At 38.0% G+C, this 26,475-nt stretch overlaps 1 protein-coding gene across 1 annotated transcript in view; it reads right to left on the bottom strand.

Moving 5' to 3' along the window:
* itga5 (integrin, alpha 5 (fibronectin receptor, alpha polypeptide)) overlaps positions 1-26,475 on the bottom strand; it is a 65,275-nt gene that overhangs the window by 23,912 nt on the left and 14,888 nt on the right. Inside the window, exons 2-18 of the mRNA XM_033969646.2 lie at positions 22,808-22,938; positions 13,293-13,393; positions 12,576-12,699; positions 11,754-11,815; positions 11,626-11,671; positions 11,400-11,525; positions 10,049-10,093; positions 9,837-9,880; positions 9,552-9,608; positions 8,632-8,684; positions 7,899-8,107; positions 7,135-7,326; positions 7,009-7,054; positions 6,784-6,897; positions 2,802-2,857; positions 2,241-2,398; positions 843-980 (exon numbers count right to left, since the gene is read on the bottom strand). Of these exons, the coding sequence (XP_033825537.1) occupies positions 843-980; positions 2,241-2,398; positions 2,802-2,857; positions 6,784-6,897; positions 7,009-7,054; positions 7,135-7,326; positions 7,899-8,107; positions 8,632-8,684; positions 9,552-9,608; positions 9,837-9,880; positions 10,049-10,093; positions 11,400-11,525; positions 11,626-11,671; positions 11,754-11,815; positions 12,576-12,699; positions 13,293-13,393; positions 22,808-22,938 (1,702 nt within the window). The remainder of the gene's footprint in view (positions 1-842; positions 981-2,240; positions 2,399-2,801; positions 2,858-6,783; positions 6,898-7,008; positions 7,055-7,134; positions 7,327-7,898; positions 8,108-8,631; positions 8,685-9,551; positions 9,609-9,836; positions 9,881-10,048; positions 10,094-11,399; positions 11,526-11,625; positions 11,672-11,753; positions 11,816-12,575; positions 12,700-13,292; positions 13,394-22,807; positions 22,939-26,475) is intronic.

Below are 26,475 nucleotides of genomic sequence, written 5' to 3'. Positions count from 1 at the left end.
AATGAGATCCAGAAACGAATGCCCGAGACACATATGGCACAGCTGTAGGGATGCCCAGTCAATCTGCGTGCCAAGAGCTGTGGAACGAGGCCAAAGGATTTCAAACCAGACGATCAAATAGCAAGACTTTACTCTACCAAGAAATATGCACAGATATATAAAAATTCCACCGTTACCCTAGTCATTAAGGTGGATATAATTGAATCACAACTGTAATTTGAATGGTTGTAAATAGCAAATCGCAACGCCAATTATTTTGGTAGTAAACTAAATATTCTGTTTCTATTAGGTCTTATTATGAGGTACAACTTTTAACTATATGTATGTGATTCTTATTATTTGAGCAGTTATATTGTAGTGTTCTCTCAAATGGTAATGATCCTGGGTGATTCGTAATTTACTGAATGTCTCTCCCCTCTCTTTACCCTAATTTGTTTCTTACTCTATCCTTACTATCCTGTTCAGTAAAGCATACAAGCCAAAAATACCTACCTTCATTTAAGGTTTTGGTTTATTCATTCAAATTCTGTATTCAAGTTTCTCTTTCTTTTTTTTTTTTAATCAACCTGTCCATGGACTACAAGTGTAAATGTAGCATCTAACAGAAAAATTCAAACTTCAACCTTGTTCATGTCTGCTATTCAAAACAGTGACTCCTCTTGTTTGTGTACATACCTTTTAAACAGATAAAATGAAATGTGAACTTTGAACTAAATCCTCATCTTAAAACATCACAAATATCAAAATATCTAACACACAAACTGCAATAACATCATATTTTTACAAACTTGTTGATCCCTGCTATGCAAAACAGTGACTCCTGCTTCAGTTGGTCCACATACCTTCTGCTCGATCACGTTGGCGGTGTGGTAGTTGAGGATGGGCCTGAGTCCGTGGGAGTCCTCTGCCGCTGTGGGGTCCAGGCTGTAGTTGAACGCCACGTAAATGGGCGAAAGTTTATCTCGAAACTCCTTCTCGTCCTGGGGTCAGACAAACATATTTATCCTGTGAGCTTTGGCGCCAAGGCAAATGCAGTAATAATAATTGTATTGATTTATTTCATTTCAGAGTCATGAGTCGGCCCATTCATGCTGTTGTAATCCATCACAATAAATAATAGGTCCCATTGCCACAGAGCCGATTACTAGATTTGCTATTTATGACGACATGCAATTTGGAAATGTTGTGTCACCATATTCAATTTGCTGTTGATCATAAACCCTTTAATTATATTTAAAATTAATGCTTGCTTATGGAAGACTGTAAACTGGAAGTTAAAGGTCCTTCATTGTGCAAAATGTATCTTGTGAGATTTAAACCATGTTAGAATGTTGTTACTTCCTCAAAAACATGCTCGGAGTTATGTTTTGTTTCATTCACACATGTTTGAGTAACTCTTTATTATTAGTCGACATCTCCACAGCTCAAAATGCTCTGTTCCACCTTATGATGTCATAGAAATTGGCACTTCCAATTCTGAAATTATCCAAATGATTTGAGTTTAAAAACACAGTGGAGCACTTCCTGTATTACCACATGACATCAACAGGTGGAACAGTGGAGTTTTTTCAGTTTGAGAGAAGAACTCAGCCTAAATATTCAGAGTTTGTGTGTCAAACATGTGAATGAAAGAAAACACAACTCTGGGTCATGAGAAAACAATATTTAACACAGATTAGAAAACAGCATAATATGGGTCCTTTAAAAGGTAAATGATTGGAGCCTTTGTCCATACAGATAATCAGGATATTTTAGGCAAAGGCAAGTAGCAGCTAAAATTAGCAATCTAAAAGTATTGCTAATCTAATTTACGATCCTTTAATTTCATGTTACCCTGGATAAGTAGCTCTGGAAACTGGCACATCATACAAATAACATGACCTTGACAATGTATTCATTTATTTAAGTTAACTTTAGAAAATGTCACAAATCATTACTATAGAATGAAAACATTAACATTATAGTTTGATTATTGATGGGGTAAAATATTATTCTCAGTGCACAATTAGTCCACTAGTATCACTAATATAGAAGGGTTGAATGGCACAAGGTTTTTATAGCTTAAGTTTTGAATGGGATTGGAACGAAAATGTAACATCAGGATCAGTCTCTGTGCACTACTAATCCAAAAAATGGCGCTACAATGAAAGGTTTATTGGCAAAAAAGACATAAGAAGTTCTCCTAGTTATTAAAACCCTGTAATACCATAGCCATCTGTGTTAGCGAGAAGCGTTCTTACTCTTAGGTAGATCATTTTGTGGTCACACGTGCGCTGGCCGTGACGCACTCGGACACTTTTCTGCAGTCGGGGCATCTGGGTCTCCAGAAACAGAGCTCTCTTCACCGCCCCCTTCTTCTTGTGGTCACGGTTGTCGAGCTGCACCTCCACCTGGAAATCTGCAACAGGAAATATGCACAAATGAGCTCTCAAGCAGCCAGATGTGTGCACGAGCAGGTAATAAAGTCAACAGCACATAGAGATACTGGTTATGTGGATATGGTCGTGTTTTCATTGAGACTGTAACATTTTGTAGGTGTGTAGTAGCTGAGATGAAGAAAGCAAATATACTATTGTCACATTGTCTCACAAATATTAAAAGGTAAACTATGTAACTTTTGTGGTGGGGCTTGACCTGCTTGTCTCCATGGAGATGTAATTACTTTGCCTGAAATGTTTCAAAGTATTACACTGAACGTATCCATCTCCATAGAGACAATTTTGTGCTGTGACTTGAATAATCCCAGGACAATCATATCATATTACATTCAGAAAGCAGAAAAAATGGTCAAATTGTCTCACCGAGGATATCTGGGAGGTGCTTTCCATCCGCCGATAAGCAGAAACTCACATTGACACTGTCGAAGAGAAAGAGAGAGGAGGCAGAGAGAGAGAGGGGACAAGGACACGGAGAGGGCACATTATTCATTTAATCCTGGAAGAATTGCAGTTTAAATACACAATGGAAACAAAGCAGCCAATTCATCCTGGCATGTTCTGTCGCTTCCTCTTGGCTCCACTATTTTTGTCTCTTATAGTTCATTTTCCATTGGGGTAAATCATAACGTCAGTGGTGGCAAATTGTGAAGATGGTGTAATATTCTGAACAGAGAGAAACAGATCCAGTTTTTATGAAGTCTTAATGTCATGCATGTGGTTCTTATACTAGTTAAGCCATTCATTTTCCCCTGTTTTCTCATATGGTAATGCTCCTGGGTGAGATTAAAATGTGAACTGGGAATTTTACTGTAAATCAGATTGAAACAAAAAATGTAAAAGGTGCTGTACCTGATTTTTGTAGTAGTAGTACATTTACAGCAGTCCAAATGTCTTTCTTACTTTCTTAACCCAAAAAAACCTAGCATACTAAGCCAGATATAAGGCCACACGGGTATATAAAAGAAAATGAGATGATTTAATGTTGAAAATTTCATTCTATGGTCTAAAGAAAGTTTTTTTTATTGTCATTGTGGTATCGGAATTGTTAGTGAGTATCGAGTCCATTCCTTAGTATAGAAATCAAGCTTGAATTTTTAGTATCGTGACAAAACTAGTACTGGAGCAAAACATGATTTTACTTTACTACATGAAAAATCTGGTACTGCCCTTTTAAGCAGTGCACGTTTACAGACTCATTCGTACAGTACATGAGACATGAACTGCAATAGGATTACACTGAAAAGGAAAGAAATGCTAAATATTTGTTGGGCACTAGTCTGAGCGCTGAGTGTTCACAGGCCAAGTTGATAAATTGTGGTGTTCCCCCTTCACCCTCTTGGCCTCCCATACACACAAATGTATCAGGACATAGCAGAGGCTTGAATTTGGGCATTACTCAAATTTCAGCTTTGGACCAGTCTATGGGCCATCTGTATCATGTAGCGCGCTCCCATGACATCAGCTGTGCAACATGCCGAATACCGATGCTATCCAAAATATTTGCAGTCCCATTTGTTTTACAAGTGAAACCACACTACAAGAGCAGAAAAGAATAGAAAAAAGGGAGGGATTTTGAAAAAAGAAACAATCTGCTAAATAGTACTAGACATACTGCAGACACAAGCATAGTTGTTGAAACTGATTGGATTTGGGTTTAATATTCGGTAACGCTTTATAATAAGTACACATTAGTTAGCCTTGATAAAGCATGAACACAGACCTAATTCATAATGAACAAATAGTCTATTAAGAATGATTCAGGCTTTGTACTGACATTATTAATACCTTAACTTGTAACCTCTAAAGTACTGATCAGTGGTGGAATGTAACAAAGTATCTGCACTTAAGTACATTTTACAGTAGATACTTATACTTCCCTACATTTGAGAGTGGCTATCTGTACTTCTACTCCACTACATTTTTTTAACTGGACTGAAGTAAAAAGTTTCATAAGATTTGAGGGGTTATTTTTACCATGTTCGTGGTAACATCCTGACTAAAGTTTTCGAGTTCAAGCTTCTGCTTTGAGTAAACAAAATTAAATACACAAAATTCTTAAGAAAAAATAAGAAACTGATTTATATTGTTGCTGCTGACCAAAATATGTATCATTTTTAATCAATATACTATACTATATTTAACATTTTAACAAATTAACAACACTTGTGTGAAATACTTGTACTTTTTACTCTTAAAATACATTTTTACATGTGATACTTTTACTTGAGTAACTTTTTACCTCTGTATCTGTACTTTTACTTAAGTAACAAAACTGAGTACTTCATCCAGCACTGGTAATTACTGATCCTGAATCATTGTTAATGAACTATTTGTTCATTAAGAATTAAGTAATGTTTTAATAAAGCCTTATTGTTGTTATTATAGCAATTGCACTAATTATTATGCTTTTCAAATACTGTATGGGACTAGCTTCTCTTTTGTTATGTGTAAACAATCATCTGAATAAATCACAACTTAACTAAATTTGCTCTATAATGCTCTGTATGCTTTGTGGAGAGTTAACATGAGTGCATCTTAGTATATATTTTGCCTGCTTGTCTTTGGTACAAATTGCCCTCTCAAAGATTTGTTGCAAAGTTCCAGTAAGTACAACAACAACAACAATCTGTGCATTTATTTAAGAGAAAGCAGGAGAGAAAAATGGGTCAGGGAGACAGGACTTTCTGGAGAAGCCAGAGCAGCCTTATGTAGCCTATGCTCCTGGTTCAGAGTAGTGCCTGTGTCCTGATGTCTCCCAGCTGTGTTCCAGCGCTAAACAATATCTCATTCAAACCAACTGCTCAAGGCCCCTCCCCTCTCTTTCTCTCCTTATACCTCTGTATCCCCCCTTCCTCACTTGCTGTCTCTCCCTATCTCTCTTTTCACTCACATTTCCCCCGTCTCCTTTCCCTTCTCACTCGTTTTTTTCTTTCTTCTAAATCTCTCTCCCCAAATCAGTCCTCTTTCTGTACTCTCCTTTTCTTTTTCCTGTTTTCCCTCTACTTTCTCTGTCTCTGTCTGTCTCCGTCTCTCCAAAATCACACTCTTCTCTCTCCCCCTTCCCTCCTCTTCTTTCCCCCTCTCTCTTTGCTTTCTCTTGCAGTCCCTCCCCATCTACCTAAACCTCTCCCTCTCTCCCTCCTTTGTCCCTTTTGTTTCTGTCCTCTCATTCACTCTTTCCTCCTGTATCCTCTTCTGCTCTGTCCGTGCACTCTCTTCACCTCAACTAAAATGTTTTCATCACCAGGGAGGACATATGGCTACAGGGAGTTTCCTTAAAATAATGTAAAAAGAACAGGGCCTTGATATTAGCACTAGCCAAGTTGCTAAATACCAGTAGAGTATGATTCATGATTATTCTTATGAGTAAAATCGCTAGAACACAGGTTTTCAATAAGATCTATATTTGCTTTGTTTAGACTAAAGTCAATTGTATCCACATTTCTGTCCTCCTCTGGTAAAGCCCATAATACTGTACTGTAGTTGTATTTTAGACCTAGCTTAGAACTTATTTTGGCCTGAAATCGTCATATTACAGATCTGGTGGAACTCAAAAAGCCAAATCTTGTCTTATGTGGTACTTGTAGTGAAAACTTTGAGTGCAAATGAGCTAGAGGGTTAGTCCAAGTATAATAATCAATCAATCAATCTGTCTATGATATGCTGGAGTCTTTTTAATGAAGAGGTCCACAGTCAGTCCTCTGTCGGTAACATGCGGTTTGGAGTTTAGACTTTGGAGGAAGACTATTGTGTTAAACTGCAGTGATTAAAAGCGTGTATTGTTTATGTTCAGGAAATTGATATTGATAGCCATATTTATGTATAGCCACGAAAGCCATATTTGTTTTAGTAAGAAAATTAAATTTGAGAGAAGTCATGCATTTCAGCTTACCGTCCTGGGTAAAGTGGAAGAAGATGTACTGTTGGCATCCGTTTTTCATTTTTGTAAATTCATTTTTAATAGCCCAAAGTGTGGCTACTAAAACATTGCTAATTTCCGAGAAACTGTTCAACAATATAAACCACATTGGACATGCAAGAAAATGTACAGTCAGTCAATGTCGGGACACTATATGCAGTTTGCTATAGCGTGTTTCCTTAGCTGGAGTTTGCACAGACAGAATTCCAATGAAAAACAATGCCCCTATTGAGCATTACTTCACGATTTCAACGACCTCTGTGACTTTTATTAGAAGCAGCACTAGCGCAGCAGGTTAGATAAGGCCGGGGCTGAGTATAGCTTAGCACGTGAGATAATGCAAGGAAACGTATATAAAATAAACTGAATTTGACCCGAGTGTCACAGGAAGCAGAACGTTTAGATTCGGATAAAGCAGGAACTAACCAGGAAACTGGAATGCTAGCGTTGCCGTCGGTGATGACACAGTTCTTCTCCTCTGGATTGATCATCCCGGGGTGAACCGTAAGTGAAGCCGTGGTGTTAACTATAGGGCGTGACCTGCGGTTTAAGTTAAAACATAGATTGGAAACTCATTCATGGAAAATACAGTTAGCACATGGCTCCAATAAACACACTGCGTAATTGCATATACAACTTGAAATAACATACCTATAAAGAACGGCCTTATCGACACCGAAAGCGCCCACGATGAGGTCTGAAAGCAGTAAAGCACAATTAGGCTCGATGTTTGCTACAAATCCACATAGCTGATTGGAAAATGAGAGACTTGTTTACCAGGGTAGCCGTTCATGTCGAGATCCCGAGATCCTCGAAGGGAAAATCCGAAACTAGGTGGAAAGTTTGTTGTGGCCCACTGACCCACGATAACCTGAGACGGTTTTTCACGCAGCCCTTCAGAGAAGCCGTTATAGATATAAACAAGGCCTTGGTGGTCGTCTCCGCCAAAGGGAGAGCTGATAGCCACATCTATGAAGAGAAAATGTTGTGAAAATGTTAGATTATAATAAACTACACCTGATTGTTTAATAGGGATGATGTGATTAATGGGTTTATATCGGGCAATGATCAAAGATTTTAAAATATTGTATTAGAATTCCCTTAATTTCATCCCAGGAGTCCATAGTTACAGTTCAGGCTACACTTTTTGTAGAGCTTAACAGACCTAATTCAACACTGTATATTTAATTATTTTAAAGGAAAATAATAGGTGTGTGGTCTTTTATACTGAGATTCTTATGAGCATATTAAAACATTGGATCAGACCCTTTCTGTTATTAAATGTGTACTGTGTAACTTTTGGTGTGCGACCACAGTTCCACAGTATCACATTAAAGTTATCTATCCACATGGAAACAAGCGAGTGACGTCACCAGGACAAGTTAATGGTCAGATCGCCGGAGAGGTGACCCTACTCACAGTAAGGAATGAACAAATTGTAACAAATTTCCTATCACATTCTTTCCTATAGAGTTTATCTGATCAAAGGGCAGGCAAAATAGTATTCAGCATTTGTGGATCCAAACTAAATAGATTTTTACCATTGAAGCCATCCTGGTTGAGATCTCCCAAAGGTGCGATGGTGTTTCCAAATCTTCCGTACACATCTGTGCCGGTGAGGTGAGGTAGTTTAAGCTCTAGTCTGAGGGGGGCGCTCTGTAAGTAAACATAGACCCTTCCCATCTCCTCCAGTCGACCCCCGGACCCCCGCACCATGAACATAGGAGCCCCCACCAACAGGTCCACCAACCTGCAGACGACACAGAAAGATTACTATGAGAAACTGGGGCCACTGGAATAGCAGTCGACAATTCACAAGTACATATTCTATCTACTGAATGCTAAATAGTTCCCAAAATGGTGTCTGTAACGGGAAAAAGGCATCTTGAATTGGACTTTTTGGTTGGCGTCTGGGGTTTAATGCGTTGTTTTGTTGCAGAGGCATTGTAAAATAAATCTAAATGAAGTACAGACCATAATGCTTTGCTTCTAAATGCAGTCATGAAAAAAGCGGAATGAAAATTGTTACTTAGAACTTGTTTAATCTTATCCCTAATGATATCAGACAATTTAGACTGACAAATGGGGATTTTTGGAGAACAAAAAGCATTACAAAAATGTTTCTCTCTAAATGATATATGATTTTTTTTTTAAAACAACAACTACAGCCTATCTAGAATTGTTATTGGTAGCAGGATAATCAATTATAAATTATTAAAATCTATAATGATAAAAAATATATTGAATGCCAGTAGTCTGTAATCTTTTACTTACCCGTCACTGTTGATGTCAGTTGTAGCCACAGAATAACCAAAGTATGATCCCATCTGCAAAGGAAAGCAGTGCATGTTAGCATAGCATTAGCATTTGATTACAGTTACCACAATCACATAACAAAAGGGGGCACAAATTAATCCTTAGCTGTAATTTATATGAAAATGCTATAAAACCCTTCAGGAATCATAGCATTGTTAGCTAATTTTCCCACTCATTGTTTTAAATAAGTGTTGTGTTGTTTTAATTCCCAGAAGCATCTGTGTAAACAGCGACTGCACTTTTCCTTCATAATTGAGCTTTACAGCAAACCACTAAAGAGCTCAGAGAAGGCAGTCTTGTAAAAGGGAATAATTGTGCTGCTTAGTCTGATGCAATAAATTAAAACCACTTAGGATGAGCCAGGAATAGAAAAAAATATATATAGCTAGTTAAAGTAGTGGTTAAAGGGCACATAAGGAGAGAGAAGTATTTAAGAGTTGGAATAAATACAAGAATTAATTGGATCTGTGCACAATAGCGCTCGGCAGCCTTACTGTTAGCGTCACTACTTCCTGTTCCATTTTATGTCTATGAGGCTTTTGCCAAGTCGCGCAAAAATGAATAAATATTTAAAGATCAGGCAGTGGACAGAGAGCTGGGGGTGGATGTCAATGACAACATGTTAAACACTACACAAATAAAATGAATACTTCACCAGAGACACTTCTGTGCTTAGAAAGAGACATATTTGTGCCTCAATGCTAACGCTAATGCTAATTTTAAGGAATAATCAATATTAAAACAACATCACAAACTGAATTATTGTACATTTAAAAATACTTGGGTAGTACTTATTGAATTAATTTGGTTTTATAGGTTGTTTAACTTATGTTGTAGTAGTAGTAGTAGTATTGGGTAGTAAAATAGATAGTACTCACTTGCTCCCCAGTGTAGTTCGCTATGATCTTCATATTTGTACCATTCAGAATGTACACCTGCAACACAGAGAAACATATGGTGAATATCTTTTATATGTTGTACTATAAGTGTACAGCTCTCAGCAATGGAATTTAACGGAGAAAAAAACTATTCCCACCGTGACAGTAACATAAGGCCATTTTCTATTTCTTAACTTTCCTGAATCGGACCCAAGTTTCAAAGCCAGGAGCCTAGAATCTAAGAACACTGTTAAAAAGCCAAAGTAGCGATTAGCTTCTTCTTACCAAACCATAAAGCATGAGCCCCTTTGGAACGCCGGCAACGAAGTCTGAAAAAATAAAGGGGAAAAAAAGCAAAACAAATGAGTGATTTAAGAGGTAAAGAGTAGGTCACAAGTGTCAAAAGGATCATAGATTTCCAAAAGTGACTCCAGTTCAGTGACATGCAAAATAAGACTTTTGTTTATGTTAAATTTGTCAACTTTTATTTGGCTTACCTTCAACTTCATCACCGCTAAACTCTCCAACAGCCACAGAGTATCCTATAAAAGCCACAAAATTCATACCTTAATACTGTATTACCAAAACCTGTTAATATTTGATTTGGCCGATAAATTGTCTGCAAGATAATGCCAAATTGTTGTATAGAAAGTATGCAAAATTACTATGGAATTGTCCAAACTGCAACTTTGTGTTTATATTTTACAGTCCATTACTTGACAATATATGCAAACTGTGCTCACACTCATCTTTGTTTTAGACTGGTTTAGTCCTGGTTTAGTCCTGGTTTAGTCCTGGTTTAGTCCTGGTTTAGTCCTGGTTTAGTACGATGTTAGTACGATGTTAGTACGATGTTAGTACGATGTTAGTACAAGTTAGTACAAGTTAGTACAAGTTAGTACAAGTTAGTACAAGTTAGTACAAGTTAGTACTGGGTTAGTACGAGGTTAGTACGAGTTAGTATGGGGTTAGTACAGGGTTAGTACTGTGTAAGTACTGGTCTAGTCCCTGGTCTAGTCCCTGGTCTAGTCCCTGGTCTAGTCCCTGGTCTAGTCCCTGGTCTAGTCCCTGGTCTAGTCCCTGGTCTAGCCCTAATTTAGCCCTAGTTTAGCCCTAGTTTGGTCCTAGTTTAATTAAAGTTTAGCCTTAGTTTAGTCCTAGTTTAGTCCTAGTTTAGTCCTAGTTTAGTCCTAGTTTAGTCCTAGTTTAGTCTTAGTTTAGTCTTAGTTTAGTCTTAGTTTAGTCTTAGTTTAGTCCTAGTTTAGTCCTAGTTTAGTCCTAGTTTAGTCCTAGTTTGGTCCTAGTTTGGTCATAGTTTAATTAAAGTTTAGTCTTAGTTTAGTCTTAGTTTACTCTTAGTTTAGTCTTAGTTTAGTCTTAGTTTAGTCTTAGTTTAGTCTTAGTTTAGTCTTAGTTTAGTCCTAGTTTAGTCCTAGTTTAGTCCTAGTTTAGTCCTAGTTTAGTCATAGTTTGGTCATAGTTTGGTCATAGTTTAATTAAAGTTTAGTCCTAGTTTAGTCCTAGTTTAGTCCTAGTTTAGTCCTAGTTTAGTCCTAGTTTAGTCCTAGTTTAGTCCTAGTTTAGTCCTAGTTTAATCCTAGTTTAGTCCTAGTTTAATCCTAGTTTAGTCCTAGTTTAGTCTTAGTTTAGTCTTAGTTTAGTCTTAGTTTAGTCCAAGTTTGGTCATAGTTTGGCGCTAGTCTAATCCCATGGTTTTGATTTGTGTGTGTTTGTGAGTGAAAGTGCGTCACTGTATTTTAGTACATTTCCGATGGATTGCGAAAATATGGTTATTAAAGGGTAAACGCAGCCAAATATCGCCCACTGTTAATATTTGAGTTGTCATACCTTTGTAGCTGTCATCATGTTCAATTTGGACTTGCTTGGTTTGTATCTGGCCGTCCACAGACTGCATGAAATACCCTGGATAATACGCTTTGATGATATTCTCTTTTGCAGCAGAAATGACTTGACCTGATGTTAACACCCCATAGAAAAAGGGAAAAAGTTGAAAGAGAGATCCAAAAGTCAGCCTTTATGATTTACATGTGCGGGTCTGGTATGTCCTAGATACCTTGCCAGAAATAGCTGCCTGGTCCTCCCAATACCACCTTGCCATCCTGGAAGATAAAGCTGAGTTAGTGAAAACCAAAAATAAAACCAAATTATTTCAAAATTTGATGCTAAATTTGAAATAAATACCATAGTAAAATCTGCGCTGAATCCTCCCTGGCAGTAACCTTGTCCTCCAGCATCATTGATCTCTGCAAAGTATACAAGAGATCATCAATATAAGTACTATTTTGCATCAGTGCCTTAGTTGGTAGAGATAATGGTTCATTTAGTGAAAGGATGGCAGTTCAATTCCCATTCACAATCTCAAGGTTTTGTGTCATTTGGCAAGACACTTCAAGACACACTTTTATAGTGAAGAGAATGAGATAGGACTAAGTGAGTGTAACATCATTAATGTTCATATAATGATTTACTGACACAATAGCCAAAAAAATTTCAGGATCATGTAGAGCGGGTTAATGCAAACATTTTAAGAGCAAAATGGCAGACCTGACAGCAGCAGTTACAGTGAGAGGGGTGACAGTTTTTCAATGTAAAGTGAATTGGAGCCAGAATCGATGGAGCCGGAAACACACCCATGCTCACTTCCTATTTGGAACGCAGCAGCTAGCAGGTTAGCCATGTCCATTTATATATACAGTCTATGGGAGTGTTATGGTTTTTGTCTCACTTTCTGTCTAAACTTTAATACATTCCCATACTAAAGAAGACATAAAATGAAATGAAAAAAAACGTGACAGTTTAAGCAGGTATTTTCTAGTTCTGGGGTAAATTCTGAAAGTTTAAAATACTTTGTACAACGGTCATAAAAAGCTAAAATAGCCATTTAAAATTGACCAGCAAAAAGCATATATGGGGGAAAAATGTCCCTAATGATAGCTTAAAGAATCACTTTAACTTTAAAAAGGTAGGCAGTCACAAATAAATGTTTAGCAGCAGTTATTGTACCTGTCCGGCAAGGTGCGTATTCCACAAATTTGGTGAAGTTCTGGGCTGAGAGGTAGCAAGTTCCTGTAGGGTCAGCATGGGGTATGTCCTTTTCTGTCCTCCAGGAGTACAGGGGGGCACAGGCCTAGAGAGACACACACAAGAGAGGGAGAGAGAGAGAGGGAAAGAGAGGAGGGAGAGAGAAAGTAATGATGAATGGTTTGAGATGGGTGGGAGATGTTTTTCCAGTTGCAGCAACAGCTTGGAGAACTCATGAGGTTGCTGAGACTGAGGTCACAATTCAAACTGAGCAAACAACAGGCTGCTGCACTTTGAAGTCACAACTATCCTCTTTGTACAAGGAGTAAAGCTAAATAACTGAATGAAAAAGACGGGACTTTCTATTAGGATATTGGTAGTATCATGATAACAAAATATATGCTATATGTGGACGTCCTTTACTGTGAAAGCTAAAAATTTAAAATAAAAAAGCATTGTTATTTTAGTAGTATGGTCAAAAAATACAAAACTGCACTGACCATAATTCTTTGCTCTCTTTAATCCTGTAAAACTCTCTATAATCATATTATTTTTAGATCAAATTATGTTCTGAGAGGTTAACACAAACATAGCCATCATTATAATCATACTAATAGTTTTTTTTTATATAGTTACATCCCACCTACAGAACAAAATACTGTTACTTATTACTATGCAAGTTGCAATAAAGTTTCTTACCAAAATTGTGTCGCCATGGGAACGCACCGTCGCCCCAAACCATTGCCCCGACTTGAAATCCACCTGATGGTCTGTATCATTGATGTTGACACTTCGATCTCCTGCAAAAATAATACAAAAATAGCAGTTAGCCGCGATGGAGATACGATATAGAGATATTAGCCACACATTCCTTTTCATATGAGATGATAGCTGTCTTTGCTAACTTGGCTCAGCTTCAATGGTGACAGCTTAACCCCCCTGACCCTTGGCTTAGTTTGACCACCTGGACGGTAACTTAGATCTCCCACTTTGAGATTCTGTAAGTAGCAGGTGACGCGGCAGATGGCAGGAGGATACGGCTTTTTAAACTTTTGTGTTGAACTTTCTATGTTACATCTGTGAGATGATTGAAAACGAAATGCACACAAATTGATTTGAAAGGGAAGTGATACCGGCACCATATGGCTCCATAAAGGAAAGAAAGAAGCTTACAGAAAAGTTAGTCGCTTGTCATGAACTGATGGACGACATCGGTACATGATGAGAGCACATTCATACTGGCCACAATTGAAAATTACTGTTACTGATTGTGTTTAAATGTCTGCACTCTATGGATCATTTAAAAGTACCAGGAACTGCAAAAGATTCCACTCCCTTCAGTGTAATATTCCCATTAAGTCCTCCCTGAGCCCTCTAGTCTGGACAAATGGTACAAAAAAGGATTCATTTATTTATCACCTTAAACGATAAGATACATTTTTTTATTATTTTGTATTCACTCCTAATACTATTACGGTACTTGTGAAGCTGCAGATCCTCTGGTGTTAACTGACATAAAAGATGGCTATCAATCTGCTCTAATGGCCAATCCAAGCACATTCATTCATCCACGGGCGAGGTGGGTAGAGTGTCTTGCCCAAGAATACAACAACAGTATGCATATTACAGTATACAGCACATAGACGTCTTTATCTGTTCACAAATGTTCAAAGTAAACATTCTTGAGAAACAAGTTTTTGTTGATACATCTTTTGTTGTGTGCAGCTTGATTCTTTTTGTTTGTGAATGTGGAGGATGGAGATCAAACAGGCTCAGTGACCTCAGTTTAGTTATAACCGCCCCCTGCATTTCAAATAAGGTTTTGTACAAAGTATGGGAGAGCACAGAAGTTTGAGTAAGTCTATTCATCCATATAGCCACAGAGAAAGGAATACCTACAATTCAAGACTAGATTAGTTACATTTTAGTTCTAAATTTGGTGTGCTGTGCTACAACGAAACATCTTGAGGTCAAATAATGTCAGTCTGTGAAGTGCATATGTCAAAAAGATTATTTAGTGATACCAAGTCACTTTAAAATGTGCAATATGCAAGTTGTTCTTGTTTCAGTTGAGATGTTATTGATTTGCCTGGAATACTCCACACTATGACATTAAACTTATTTGTTCAATGAGGACAAGCAGGAGACGCCACTAGGCCAAGTTATATGTTCTATCTGTGCCAAGCTCACTGCCTGTAAGAATGCATGTTTTTCAAGGTATTTTTGAACTAGAAAAACATCTGCAATTTAATCCTGCAAAACAGAAAGGTTAATGCCATACTGTTCTGGGTAAAGTATTGGTATCTCCATGTAGACGAGCAGGCCCTCTACCAGAAAAGTTACACATCGCAGCTTTAATTACATCTAAATATTTATTTTTTGCAGTGTAGGTCTGGCTCGCTCAGTGTGTACTTTCCACTCTTCAGAGCTCAGGGCTCGGTGGAAACAGCAGAAGGGCAGGAGTCCAAACAAAACACATAGGATTGGACAGATTTCCTTACAACAACCTCTCAATCACCTTTATTTACTCCTTTGTTTATACTCCAATATCGCCTTTATTTTCACAATCGTAATTTGCAAATCATTAGGGCTGTAGTCAACTAAACACCTGCAGATTGGTAAAAGGAAAAAATGTAACAGATTAAACGTGGAAATCATGAGTTTAATCTGCCTTTTTCCATATTAACAGGGGTGTCGGACTGGGGGGGTAATGGGTAATGTTTACCCAGGGCCCGGTGCATAGAGGGGCCCCTCACTCAGTCTGTATAATGAGAATTTTTCATTAGCCAACATGTAGCGCGTCCCACCGTGATGATTTGGATCCAGGGCCCACAATTTGGTGCTACACCCCTGCACAGAAATACCAAAAAATACCAAATCTTCAGCTAACTCATTCACTTTCTGCTGTTGTCCCATATAAATCCTTAAAATCAAAATAAAATGATTATTCGTCTAATGCTAATTTTGGTCAATTAATATGCAATCAACCCATTAATCAACAATTTAAAAGCCCTACAAATGCAATAATAAATGAATAACTTGCATTTATGGCTAGCTAAACTCCCTCTCTGGGATTTCAGGCTAACACAATTTATCATGAGAGAACAGGAGTCAACCGGGGGCCCCAGACGTATTAAGTAATCAAACTTCCATGTGTGAAAATAAGTGCCTTAGTCATTCGGGCAATAATACAGAGCTCCACATCAAAAGTCCCCTCATAGGATTGTTGTGTTAACTAATCTTCTTCAGTAGCGTGGCAGCTTTTCTTAAACGTATTCCCTGCCTCCATATTTTCATAACTCAAGAGGTCTTTGTTTACACAGAGTCCGGAGGTTTGGGTCACATTACCATGGAAACCAGACATCAGCCATAAAGCCCTCTTAAAACACGTACTGTGATCAGTCACCCAGGCGTGTGACGTTAACAAGGAGAACTTGAAGAACTGAAGAGCGGGTGCTTCTAAAAAGGTGGGATTAGTTCCACTGTGTCATGGCTGCTACTTCACAAAATTATTTTTTTTTATTTTTAAAGCCCCGTGCAGCATGTAAGTCTTTGGCCAAAAGATAGGCTAAAATGAAAGCTTATTTTTTTAATTTGGAAAAAACATGTATCCTTACTCTGAGCAAGCTTGCATCTCCACAAACCTGACTCTTACTTGGCCTGGCGGAGGGTATACTCATGCTTGTTTCAATGGAAATGTAATGTTCCTTTGATTATAATCTTCCAGAGTACAACCTAGAACGTATTTATCTCCATGCACAAACTTCAGAGGAATGGTGATATGCAAGATGCCACCTCCTGAAAGTTACATATTGTTGCTTTAAACTGAAAAATTCAAACCCAGTTTAACCAATCTTAGCCCAAATTTCCTCTATGTAACAGGCATTGTACTCGTCTAAGAAAAGTGTATTGCATTTCCCAGTCAAACTCTCTTCACATGAGTCTGAGTTTTCTTGATAAAAAATGACTTTCAAGGCTGCAAAAAATTCGAGCGACATACTTTTACCGTAATAAAAATCAACAGGAAAATCTAAATCAGTAAAATTCGATTAAATTAGATTAAATGAAACAGTTTTATCTGTTCTGCAAACTCGCATTGATATTCCTTGTGCCTCCCTCTGTTGTACTATGATCAGTGTTCAGGCGTGTAAAAAGGACATGAGGAACTGAAGGCCGGGTCCTCCTCAGATGCCAGCATTAGTTCCACCTCCGTGTCTATGCGAACACTGTGACTTCCAGACAGACAGAGCCACGTGGGCTTCATTCAAACTCTGGGAGATGTTTAAAGTTGATAGCCCTGGGCCTGTCTGTGCCTAAAGCGCTTCTGTGGGAAGATAGTTAGCGAGCCAAACACTTTTATCATGAGTTTGGAAAACGGGTGGGAGTGAGGACATGTTTTCATGATGAATTTATGAATGATTGACCGTTTTTATTGAGCAAAAGTGAAGAAAACTTAATATTTATTGGTTTTTCCTGATAACTAGAATCAAATTGTTATTTTAATGCATCATAAAAGTCCCAAGACATGACTTTAAATGCCTTGATTGAGACGTCATATAGTATAGTTTACTTATTAAGGACAATATACTCACTTTGCATATCTTTAAAACAGCTATTTCAGAAGATAGTGGCTTAAACCTATTAGGAGGTTCTTACAGTACATAGAGTTATTTCAGACATGGCCTTGGGTAAAATAGCACTGGTGGGAAGCTGTTAGCAGAAGGAGACTCCCACTGCTCTTTGGACACTGCTAATAGTGCGGTCAGGGCTCCATGTCACCGGGCAGAGGAAGACAAATGGCTGAATTCACTCATCACTTTGAGCAGATCCTGAGGGACAGCAGCGGGAGTGGACAAAGCTCTGGTTACACCTCTCTTCCTCCGCTCCTGCTTTTATAGACCCCCCACGGAACGAATGTGTCCCATCACTCCTCCGCAGACTTCTGTTATCTGGGGGGAAGAGGAAGTAGCCGGGAGGCAGCCGATTTCGGTCCGCTTTGAACAAACTGGGTGAATTCGCAAATAAAGAGGATTCAGGGTCAGCTGAAAGATTAGAGATATTGGAGTGCTGACACAAGAAAGGTCACCAAAACGAAGCATTTAACCCAAAATAAAACATTCAGTCTTGTAGAAGCTAAGTTTTTATTGTGGGTACTTTTTCTCTGCAATAGTGGGGAGATTTTTATGTAAGAGGTTTTTTAATGGGACTGTCTATTTAAAATTTGATTCACTGGGATGATCCTGCTTTTGTGACAGTGGCATTAAGTATTTTCAATATTATCGTTTATTAGAATATTTCTTTGTAGCAATATATTTCTGAAACTGTTCAAATTTTATTGTGGCAGATCTATGGACAGCAACTCCTTATACAGTAATGATATTCACTAATTAACCTATAGGGATTTAGTTTTACAGCCTCAAAGTAAAAACATTATTACCTATTGGCTGTTAAACCCTAACACTGTATTTTAAACCACTTCAAATATTTTCTGAAAAGCACTGGATTCTTGTATTAGTTTAGCTATTCATATTTCAGGGAACATTGTACAAATTACATAGGGCTGTCATGATAACAAATGTAAATGTACACTATTGTTAAAAAATATGAACTGCAATAAATAAACACTGTGATCAATGACTTAAGTGTTGCATTGTTATTTATCCGCCTTTTCCCCAATTGTTCAGCCCTACTACTAAACCATGTTTGTTTATCATTGTCAGCGCTGTCAACATGAACATACAAAATAAAAAAATAGCATGCTAAAATAATACAGTGCAGTTGACCCTCACTATATCACGGTTCACATTTCGTGGTCTCGCTGTTTCGCAGATTTTTTTGGTGAAATTTTACATGCTTTTTACAGTGTATGAACGTGCATTGTGTTCTGCGTCCTGATTGGCTGTTGGACTGTAGACCATTGTCCATCAGTCTCCTCCGTGCTGTGTCTCCTGTACATTACAGAATGTGTTCAGAGTCACACTGTGATCACAGTGTGACTCTGAAGTGTTGTATGTTTGCACTTAGAAAAAGACACCTGCACCAAGGCCTTCAGAAAAAGACACTAGAGTGGAGCAGCGCCAGGACGAAGAGGCGCAGTCAGAGGAACTGTGAAATACAATTCACTATTAATAATTTCTTATGTGTCCAACCTCGTAGGTTGATCAATTAAATTTGTTACAGTATTTCTAAAAGCTTTTATTTACAGTATAGGAAAACATTAATATTTTTATTTCTCAAACAAATGTTTGGGCTGAAAACAGGTCTTGATCTTGTTTTTTAAATCTACGAAGGTTTGACCTTTGAGAGTGTTAAACAGGACAGAAATTTGAGAAAATGTTAATGCCTGTGTGAGAAAAGTGTATAAAGTGTGTGGTGAGGGTTTTTACAGCAAAAAACATATAGAATAATTGTAAAAAAAATAAATAAAGCTGACTACTTTGCGGATTTAACCTATTGCGGGTTATTTTTAGGACATGACTCTTGCGATAAACGAGGGACCACTGTACTGCGAGATTTGGATATTGTTACATCTCAAATATCCATTGAATTTACTACTATTAAAAGCACTGTACTGACAATGAAGGTTTGTAAAACTATAGATCTTAGGAATAGAACCTGAAGTCTGTCCATATGGGTTCCTGAAAACTCCGGCATAAACAGCACGACATCACCCTCTTTGGAAGCCCCAACACTTGCGAATGATAAATCACCTTAAGGCGGTGTTTTCATTGAGAGTCTAACATCTTGAAGTTGCCAGGATCACCAGTGAATACATTTTATCGTCCTTTCAGTCCAACTTGGCAACACAAACAGAGTCACAGCTACAGTGAATGAATCTCATCTGTAAATGTCATCTGTGTAGCAGCAGCTGTTTTGGCTGCGTCTCTCTGACATGCTGCTGTCCATGTATTAAATGTGTTCCTTCTACACTGTAAAACCTACAATTGAGTTTTGACTTAATAGGTTGCGCTCCCATGATAAGATTAGATGTCATAATTTGTCATAAGAAGTACGCCGTATTAATCTTATGCTTCAGTTAAAGTTAAAGCGCTTTCAACCGACAACAGTCACGTCTTTAGGATCAAATGACGGCGCCATTTTCTGACGCTACTGTGAAAAAATTACTTCGCTCTTGTTTATTTACGCTGACAGAGAAGACTTTAAGCTCCGTAATTACAGAGATATTAACCCTAAATGAAGTAAAAACATCTGGTATCTGACCGTTAAACAATAAATTCCATCATGTAGTCCTGACCTGACCTCCAGCTCGATTTTAAATAACAGTTTGAACGATTTCAAGTCATTTTAAAGGTGAACTATGCAACTTTTCTGGTGAAGTTTCCGTCACTTTCTTGTTTTCATGGAAACTTTGCCTGCGATGCTCCATAGTATGGCATTAAGCTTGTCTATCTCCATGGAGACGGGCTTAAACGGTATAATTTAAGCAACCAAATACGTCTAATGCATTATAGATCCAGATAATAGATTAAATGTAATGCCATGCTGTGGGTTTTTCCAGGTAAAGCAACGAGAAGGTGACTGACACCCACCAGAAAAGTTACACAGTGTAGCATTAATTAATTTAGATATTCATTTTTGCAGTGTATGAACCAGATGTCAACCAGGACCACGGCTCTGGCTCTCCCATCAGCTCCTCCATCAAAGGGGCTTTTCAAAATACTGTATGAAGGACGCCCAGGGACAACCCCAGGGACCCACGTTTACACAGAGAGCGGTCCATATGACATCACTGTGGACGGCAGCCAGCGTGGACGGAGGGGAGACACAAGGAAAACAGAGCTACGGAGAGAGGGGGACGGGACACGACCCAGTGGAGTCCCATAAAAGAATGTTGTTAAACTCGGCTTTGAAAGTGTGCAATATTTCAGCTGCACAGAAGAGGTAAATGGAGCCTCAAATTGTCTGTCTGGATTTAAGATTTGTAAACAATTATAAATGTACTTCGGATTGATTTAGGGCTGAGTGATTTATTTGTGATTTGAAATATTTTAATAATGGGATTAAAGAGTCAAAGGTCGCATTTTAAACGTGTCAAGAAGAATACAAAAACTGAACTGCCGAATGAATACAAGAATTACATTTCAGAACATATTTGTGCACATCTAAACTACACGCTTAGCGGCTTTTTACGCAGGAAAAGATAGGATATTGTGGTTTTTATAGAGGAAAATGGTGTACTTCAAAAACTGCAGCCTTTGCCATTTCCTAATTGTGTCCAAATTGTGATTTTGATTCAGTTGTGATTAATATTGCAGCCCTAGACTGACTTAAGAGTTACAAAACAGTTGTATTGTAAATAAAATAATGACCTTATAAGAAGCCGCGTTCCAACGACAGAGAGAGGCATCCTTTTATTTCAATGCAGTGTTTCAGTTTCCATTTTGATATTTAGGAATGGGCTCAATATTCGATGTAGATTTCTAAACTACAGTGATTCTTAAAACATTTTGGACATTTTCAACACATACAGCTCCATGACAATGTTTATTTCTTTATTGTACCATGTGGTCTTATATTCTGAGAAAGCTCAAGATCAGGCTACAACTATTCTGGAAAAGTCACATTTACTGATGGAGCATTCAACTCCTTTATTAATTTCATAGAGCCGTTCGAAAGACTGGCTCTTTTTACATTTATTTGTATGACAGAAGCCAATGTGAGAGACCATTTTATTTAAAAACTAATCACACAGAGAAACGATCAACGCTCAGATGTGTTTAAAATAGTTCTGAGAGTGGGCGTGTGTTTACCCATTGAAAATATGTATAATCTAAATAAAACATTTCATTGCAATAATAATAATGTAATAAAAATATTAACTGTTATTATGATGCCAGATGTGTTTTTGTGCACAAAGCTCTCTTTCGTGTCGCTTGCTCTGCTTCTGTGCTGAATCTTGCGTCGGTTCAACGTTTATCAGTTTAAAAATGCATCAAAAATAAAAAATAAAAAGATTCAGTACTTTAAAAAAATTGTATCCGGTTCCAGCCATTCGCGTTAAGGAACCGTTCAAAAGAGTCGACCTGTATCACCAGTCGCATTTATTATTAATATTATTATTATTTATCTCAAAGATCCTATTTTATACAGTATTCTGATTTTGTAAGCCATTTTGGACACTTTAGCCTTGGTGTTTCACAGTTAAATGAAAATGGTGTTTTTTGTACACAACTAAAAGCCAATTTGATGATGAAATTCAAAAAATCAAGTATTACCACCTGATGACATTAAACAGTGGGAAGCAAGTATTTCTCAAGGGGAAGATAGTCTGAATATGCTGGATTACTCAAACATGCATGAATGAAAAAACACATTTCCGGGTATGTTTTTGATAACAGAACAACAGTTTAACACCGTAAAAACTTCCAAAAAGTCAGTTTCGTGGAATTTAGGCCCTCTACTAAGTCTATTAACCATGTGTTTAAACTGGAGCCCATCTATTTTTCTGTTTTCATATAAACATGGCAGGTATTTGTTTATTAGTTGCTTATCTGCCTGGTTTCCGAGGCAACAAAGACATGACCCGCAGCCAGGCAGGAAGAAGCATCGGACATAAACCTCATGAACCACCATTATCCTTTTCATCCCGTGACAAGGTGCAAACAGGAAAACTGATGGTCTCATGTCCAGGAACTGGCAACAAAAGCTCAGTGTAGTGGAACAGTGACGCCCGATACACAACTACAACTGGAGTGCAGTGGACATGTGGATAAAGTACTATTTTAGGAACAGGAGGCAGGTGTAGGACGACGTGATTAATCGCAATTGAAATGGTCGCAGATTGCAAAACTCATAATTATAAGAACTAAGAGAACTAAATGCCCACTTCCTCTTGTATTTATTTATTTATTTGTCTTTATTTGTTTAGCTCTCTTGGGTTTAATACTCTTGCATGTTTAAAATGTGCAAAATCCAATGTACTATAGTGGTGTAGTGAGTGTAGTGTTCACCCATCATCCAAATGTTACGCAGTTTAAACCTCACCCAAGTCTTTCTGCACAGGAATGACTCATTTACATTATCTACTCGAGCCACAATATAAGTGGCTGATTGGGATAGAGGGAGGGTTTGAAAACTTTGCAAAACACTATGGGGTTAGCTCGGCAAAAAGTACCAAAAGTACCGCAAAAAGTACCAAACAAACAGTAAAAATCACTACACTGTTGACTTCATGGGCTTTATGCGGGTCTTACCTTCTTTATCAAACTCAATGGCGTGACAATCCGATCGGCTGGTGCTCCACGGGCAGTAGAAAACCGCTCCTCCCTCGATTATGTTCACCTGCAACGTGCTCGCTTTGGGCGCTCCTACGACGACACTGGCGCTGTAAGGAAAAAAAGAAAACAAAAATGCATTAACGACGCATACAGCATTCACTAAACCACAAACTGCTGACAAAACGGTAAAGGCTAAAGCTTGCATTTTCGACGTTTTATCTGGCATCAATTAGGACTTAGAAGTTGCATGCCAGACCTCCCATGTGAAATCGCTAATTGAAAATGCGGTATAGCCAACACATTTTAGCATTTAGCAAACGGGGATTTTGACCCAGAAGCGAAACATTTTAACAGGCTGCAGCAGTAGTTTACATAATGCAATACAAGCATGGGAAACCACCAGCAATATGACAAATGAACACACGCGATGGTAATATACAGTTGTACAGGCGCAGTACACAGAGGAGCAGTTCCACAGTGTGACATATGGGGCTTGAGGGCTACAGTTAATTGGAAAAACAAGAAAGCAGACAGCTAAGTAAGTGGAGGCACACTCGCTGTTGTTTTTTCAGCTGGGAGCACGAATTCATGTCCTTGGAGCTACCTAAAGGCTACAGGACCACTTAACCTGGACTATCATCAGATGGGACAGAAGGAGTGAAGTGCTGAGTGGTGCAGTAGAGTTAAAGGGAGTAGGGGGGACATTTTTGGTGTTGTTGTTTAAGTGGTTAAATACATTACAAATATGATACATGTTCTAACTGACATAAACGGTGATCAAATAATTGCTTAAAGCTCAACCTTTAGCTAACTCTTATAAAAAATACGAAGCAGCTGATGCAAGAATACTGACTTTTTACAAGTAAAAGTACCACAGAATCGGAGTAGCAGTAATAGTAGTACTAGCAATAGTTTAGTTTATTCTTTATTGGGATCATGTACAAATGAATTCATTTTACAAAAGAAAAGATGAGCTTGACCAGATTTAGCTACTGCTGCTTTTTATCTGCTAGTAGTAGTAGTAGTAGTAGTAGTAGTTTCCATTTGCAGCCCCTAGTAGTAGTAGTAGTAGTAGTAGTAGTAGTAGTAGTAGTAGTAGTAGTAGTAGTAGTAGTAGTAGTAGTATCCATCTGCAGTCCCTTGTAGTAGTAGTAGTAGTAGTTTCCATTTGCAGCCCCTTGTAGTAGTAGTATTAGTAGTAGTAATAGTAGTATTAGTAGCAGTAGTAGTATCCATCTGCAATCCCTAGTCGTGGTAGTAGTAGTAGTTTTTATTTGCAGTCCCTAGTAGTAGTAATAGTAGTAGCAGCAGTAGTAGATTATATGTGCAGTTCCTTGTAGTAGTATTTATAGTAGGAGTAGTAGTAGTAGTAGTAGTATCCATCTGCAATCCCTAGTCGTAGAAGTCGTAGTAGTAGTAGTAGAAGTAGTAGTAGGTAGTAGAAGTAGTAGTAGAAGTAGTAGATTCCATATGCAGTCCCTTGTAGTAGTAGTAGTAGTCATCGTAGTAGTAGTGGTAGTAGTAGAAGTATTAGTATTTGTAGCAGTATCCATCTGCAATCCCTAGTAAAGGTAGTAGTAGTAGTTTTCATCTGTAGTCCCTAGTAGTAGTAGTTGTAGTAGCAGTAGTAGTAGTAGAGGTTACTAATGCCATAGTGATAGTCAATTTTTTTAACTATTTAATTTTTATTTTACCTTTACATCTTAGTTCTACTCAATTAACGTAATGAAACACACTTAGTTTTCTTGATTACAGTATTGTTCAAGTATCAGTGCCAATACTGAGAACATCTCTCACCACTACAGCATAACATGGAAAATAGAGCTAGGATTTTGGCACGGACTAGATAATTAATTCCCAAAGTGGACAATGTATCTTGTATGAATCCGCCATTACCTCACCGGAGAAGAATACTTGACCCGGGACACAGTTCAGACAGACAGTGATGTAGGTATGAAGCAGAGGGGCCCCTGGGAGCAGACAAGTCTCAAGGGGGGGGCCAAAACAGGAAGTCAACTCCCTTTTCCTGCACTAGATATTCCAATAGAGCATGAAAGCTAACGGTTAAGCTGCAATTAGCATCCAGCAATTAACACTTAAACGATAAGAGCGTGCTAGACTCAACAAACGATGATACCAGAGTTAAAGTTTTGTGGTGATTAGTGTTAAAAACATTCTACCAGCTCATACCTGCTCAAATGAGTATCTAGTTTTGATATTAGTTTTAATATCGATTGATTTTTGATACTTTTTGATACTTTAGACAAACCTAACACTGATACATCTATTAGCGTGAATAAAAACATCATTGCACTCGAGTTAAAATGTTATTCAAAAGAAAACACATAAAATAGTGAGGTGAGTTTCCCAGCTTGGCCATGTCAAAGTCAAACCAGGTTTATGTTGGAAGGAAGAAATGGAAACAAACTAGTCCAATCTTGGAGGGAGTTACCTTGGTGAAAACAGGGCTACCCCAGCAGGCTGCAGTAGTTCGGAAATGTCAGGAATTCCGCCTGATTCCTCCAACAGCTGAGGATTTGTGCTACCGAGTAATACAACACTAGCTCAGCGTGACCAGATTTGTAAATCCAAAAACTGTTACTAATTTTTACACAAATCATCGCTTTTGATCTTGTTCTGTTCATTTGTTCAGGCGCATCGAGCTCGTGATCAACCGTGGAATTCGGTGGCCGTGTATCGCCACAAGTAGAGCGTCGTTGATTGAAAACTGAAAAATTTGTAAGAACTCGTAATTGTTATCGACACAGGACCCAGAGCCTAAACTGGATCTGAACAATCGTACATTCAGCTGTCCCCTACATTTGTGAGGACTTGCTGTCACAGAGAATTATACACCAGAATCCCTACCTGCTAAAAAATAAAACTAAAGATGGATGGGGTGAATTGAAAAATGAATAATACTGCAGTTGTCATTTTGGGAACATGCAAAAGTAGAATGCAAAGTACATCATGGCTTTAGAGCGGTGGAATGATGCAGGGACGTGTATTTAGAAGACCAAATTTACTAGTTTTCGGACAAACTTTGCAGTCGATTAGATTTGAAATTTATGTTTTAATAGCAGGATTCTGTTCAAATTTTAGAAAAAGACTGAAATATGAACTGAAGAAGCACATTTTCAGAACATCAGAATCAGACTTTTATTGCCATTGTCTGTGAACACAACTCATAAACTAAGGACTTTCTTCGGTGATAAAGTGCAACACTGAATAATAATAATATAAAAAAGTAGAAATATAGCTATATAATAAAAAATATATACAACAGCATCAGGACAACAGTGCAAACATGAGATATTAAGGTGACCAGTGTTATAAAGTGTCCAGTTTCGTACAGATCTGCAAGATAAGCAGCTTTTTTAATGGAGAATAAGAAAACTATGTGAATTTATGGGCTTTAAGGAAATTATGGTACTTGCAGCCCTATCATTTACACTTCATAGATCAGGACAGAACGGAGGATGTACATGGTCCACATCTGAATGCCATGAAAAGAAAATCCACCTGCACTATCACCTCCACCCTGAAACTATCAGATAGAACCCTGTTAATGATCTTACAGTGAAAACCCTGTAGCAGATCTAAAGCACAAACACATGGAGGTAATAAACAACACCAGCGCGAGG

Source organism: Periophthalmus magnuspinnatus, chromosome 7, assembly GCF_009829125.3.
Source record: "Periophthalmus magnuspinnatus isolate fPerMag1 chromosome 7, fPerMag1.2.pri, whole genome shotgun sequence".
NCBI lineage: Eukaryota > Metazoa > Chordata > Actinopteri > Gobiiformes > Gobiidae > Periophthalmus > Periophthalmus magnuspinnatus.
This window is presented reverse-complemented; position numbering and strand designations above follow the sequence as displayed.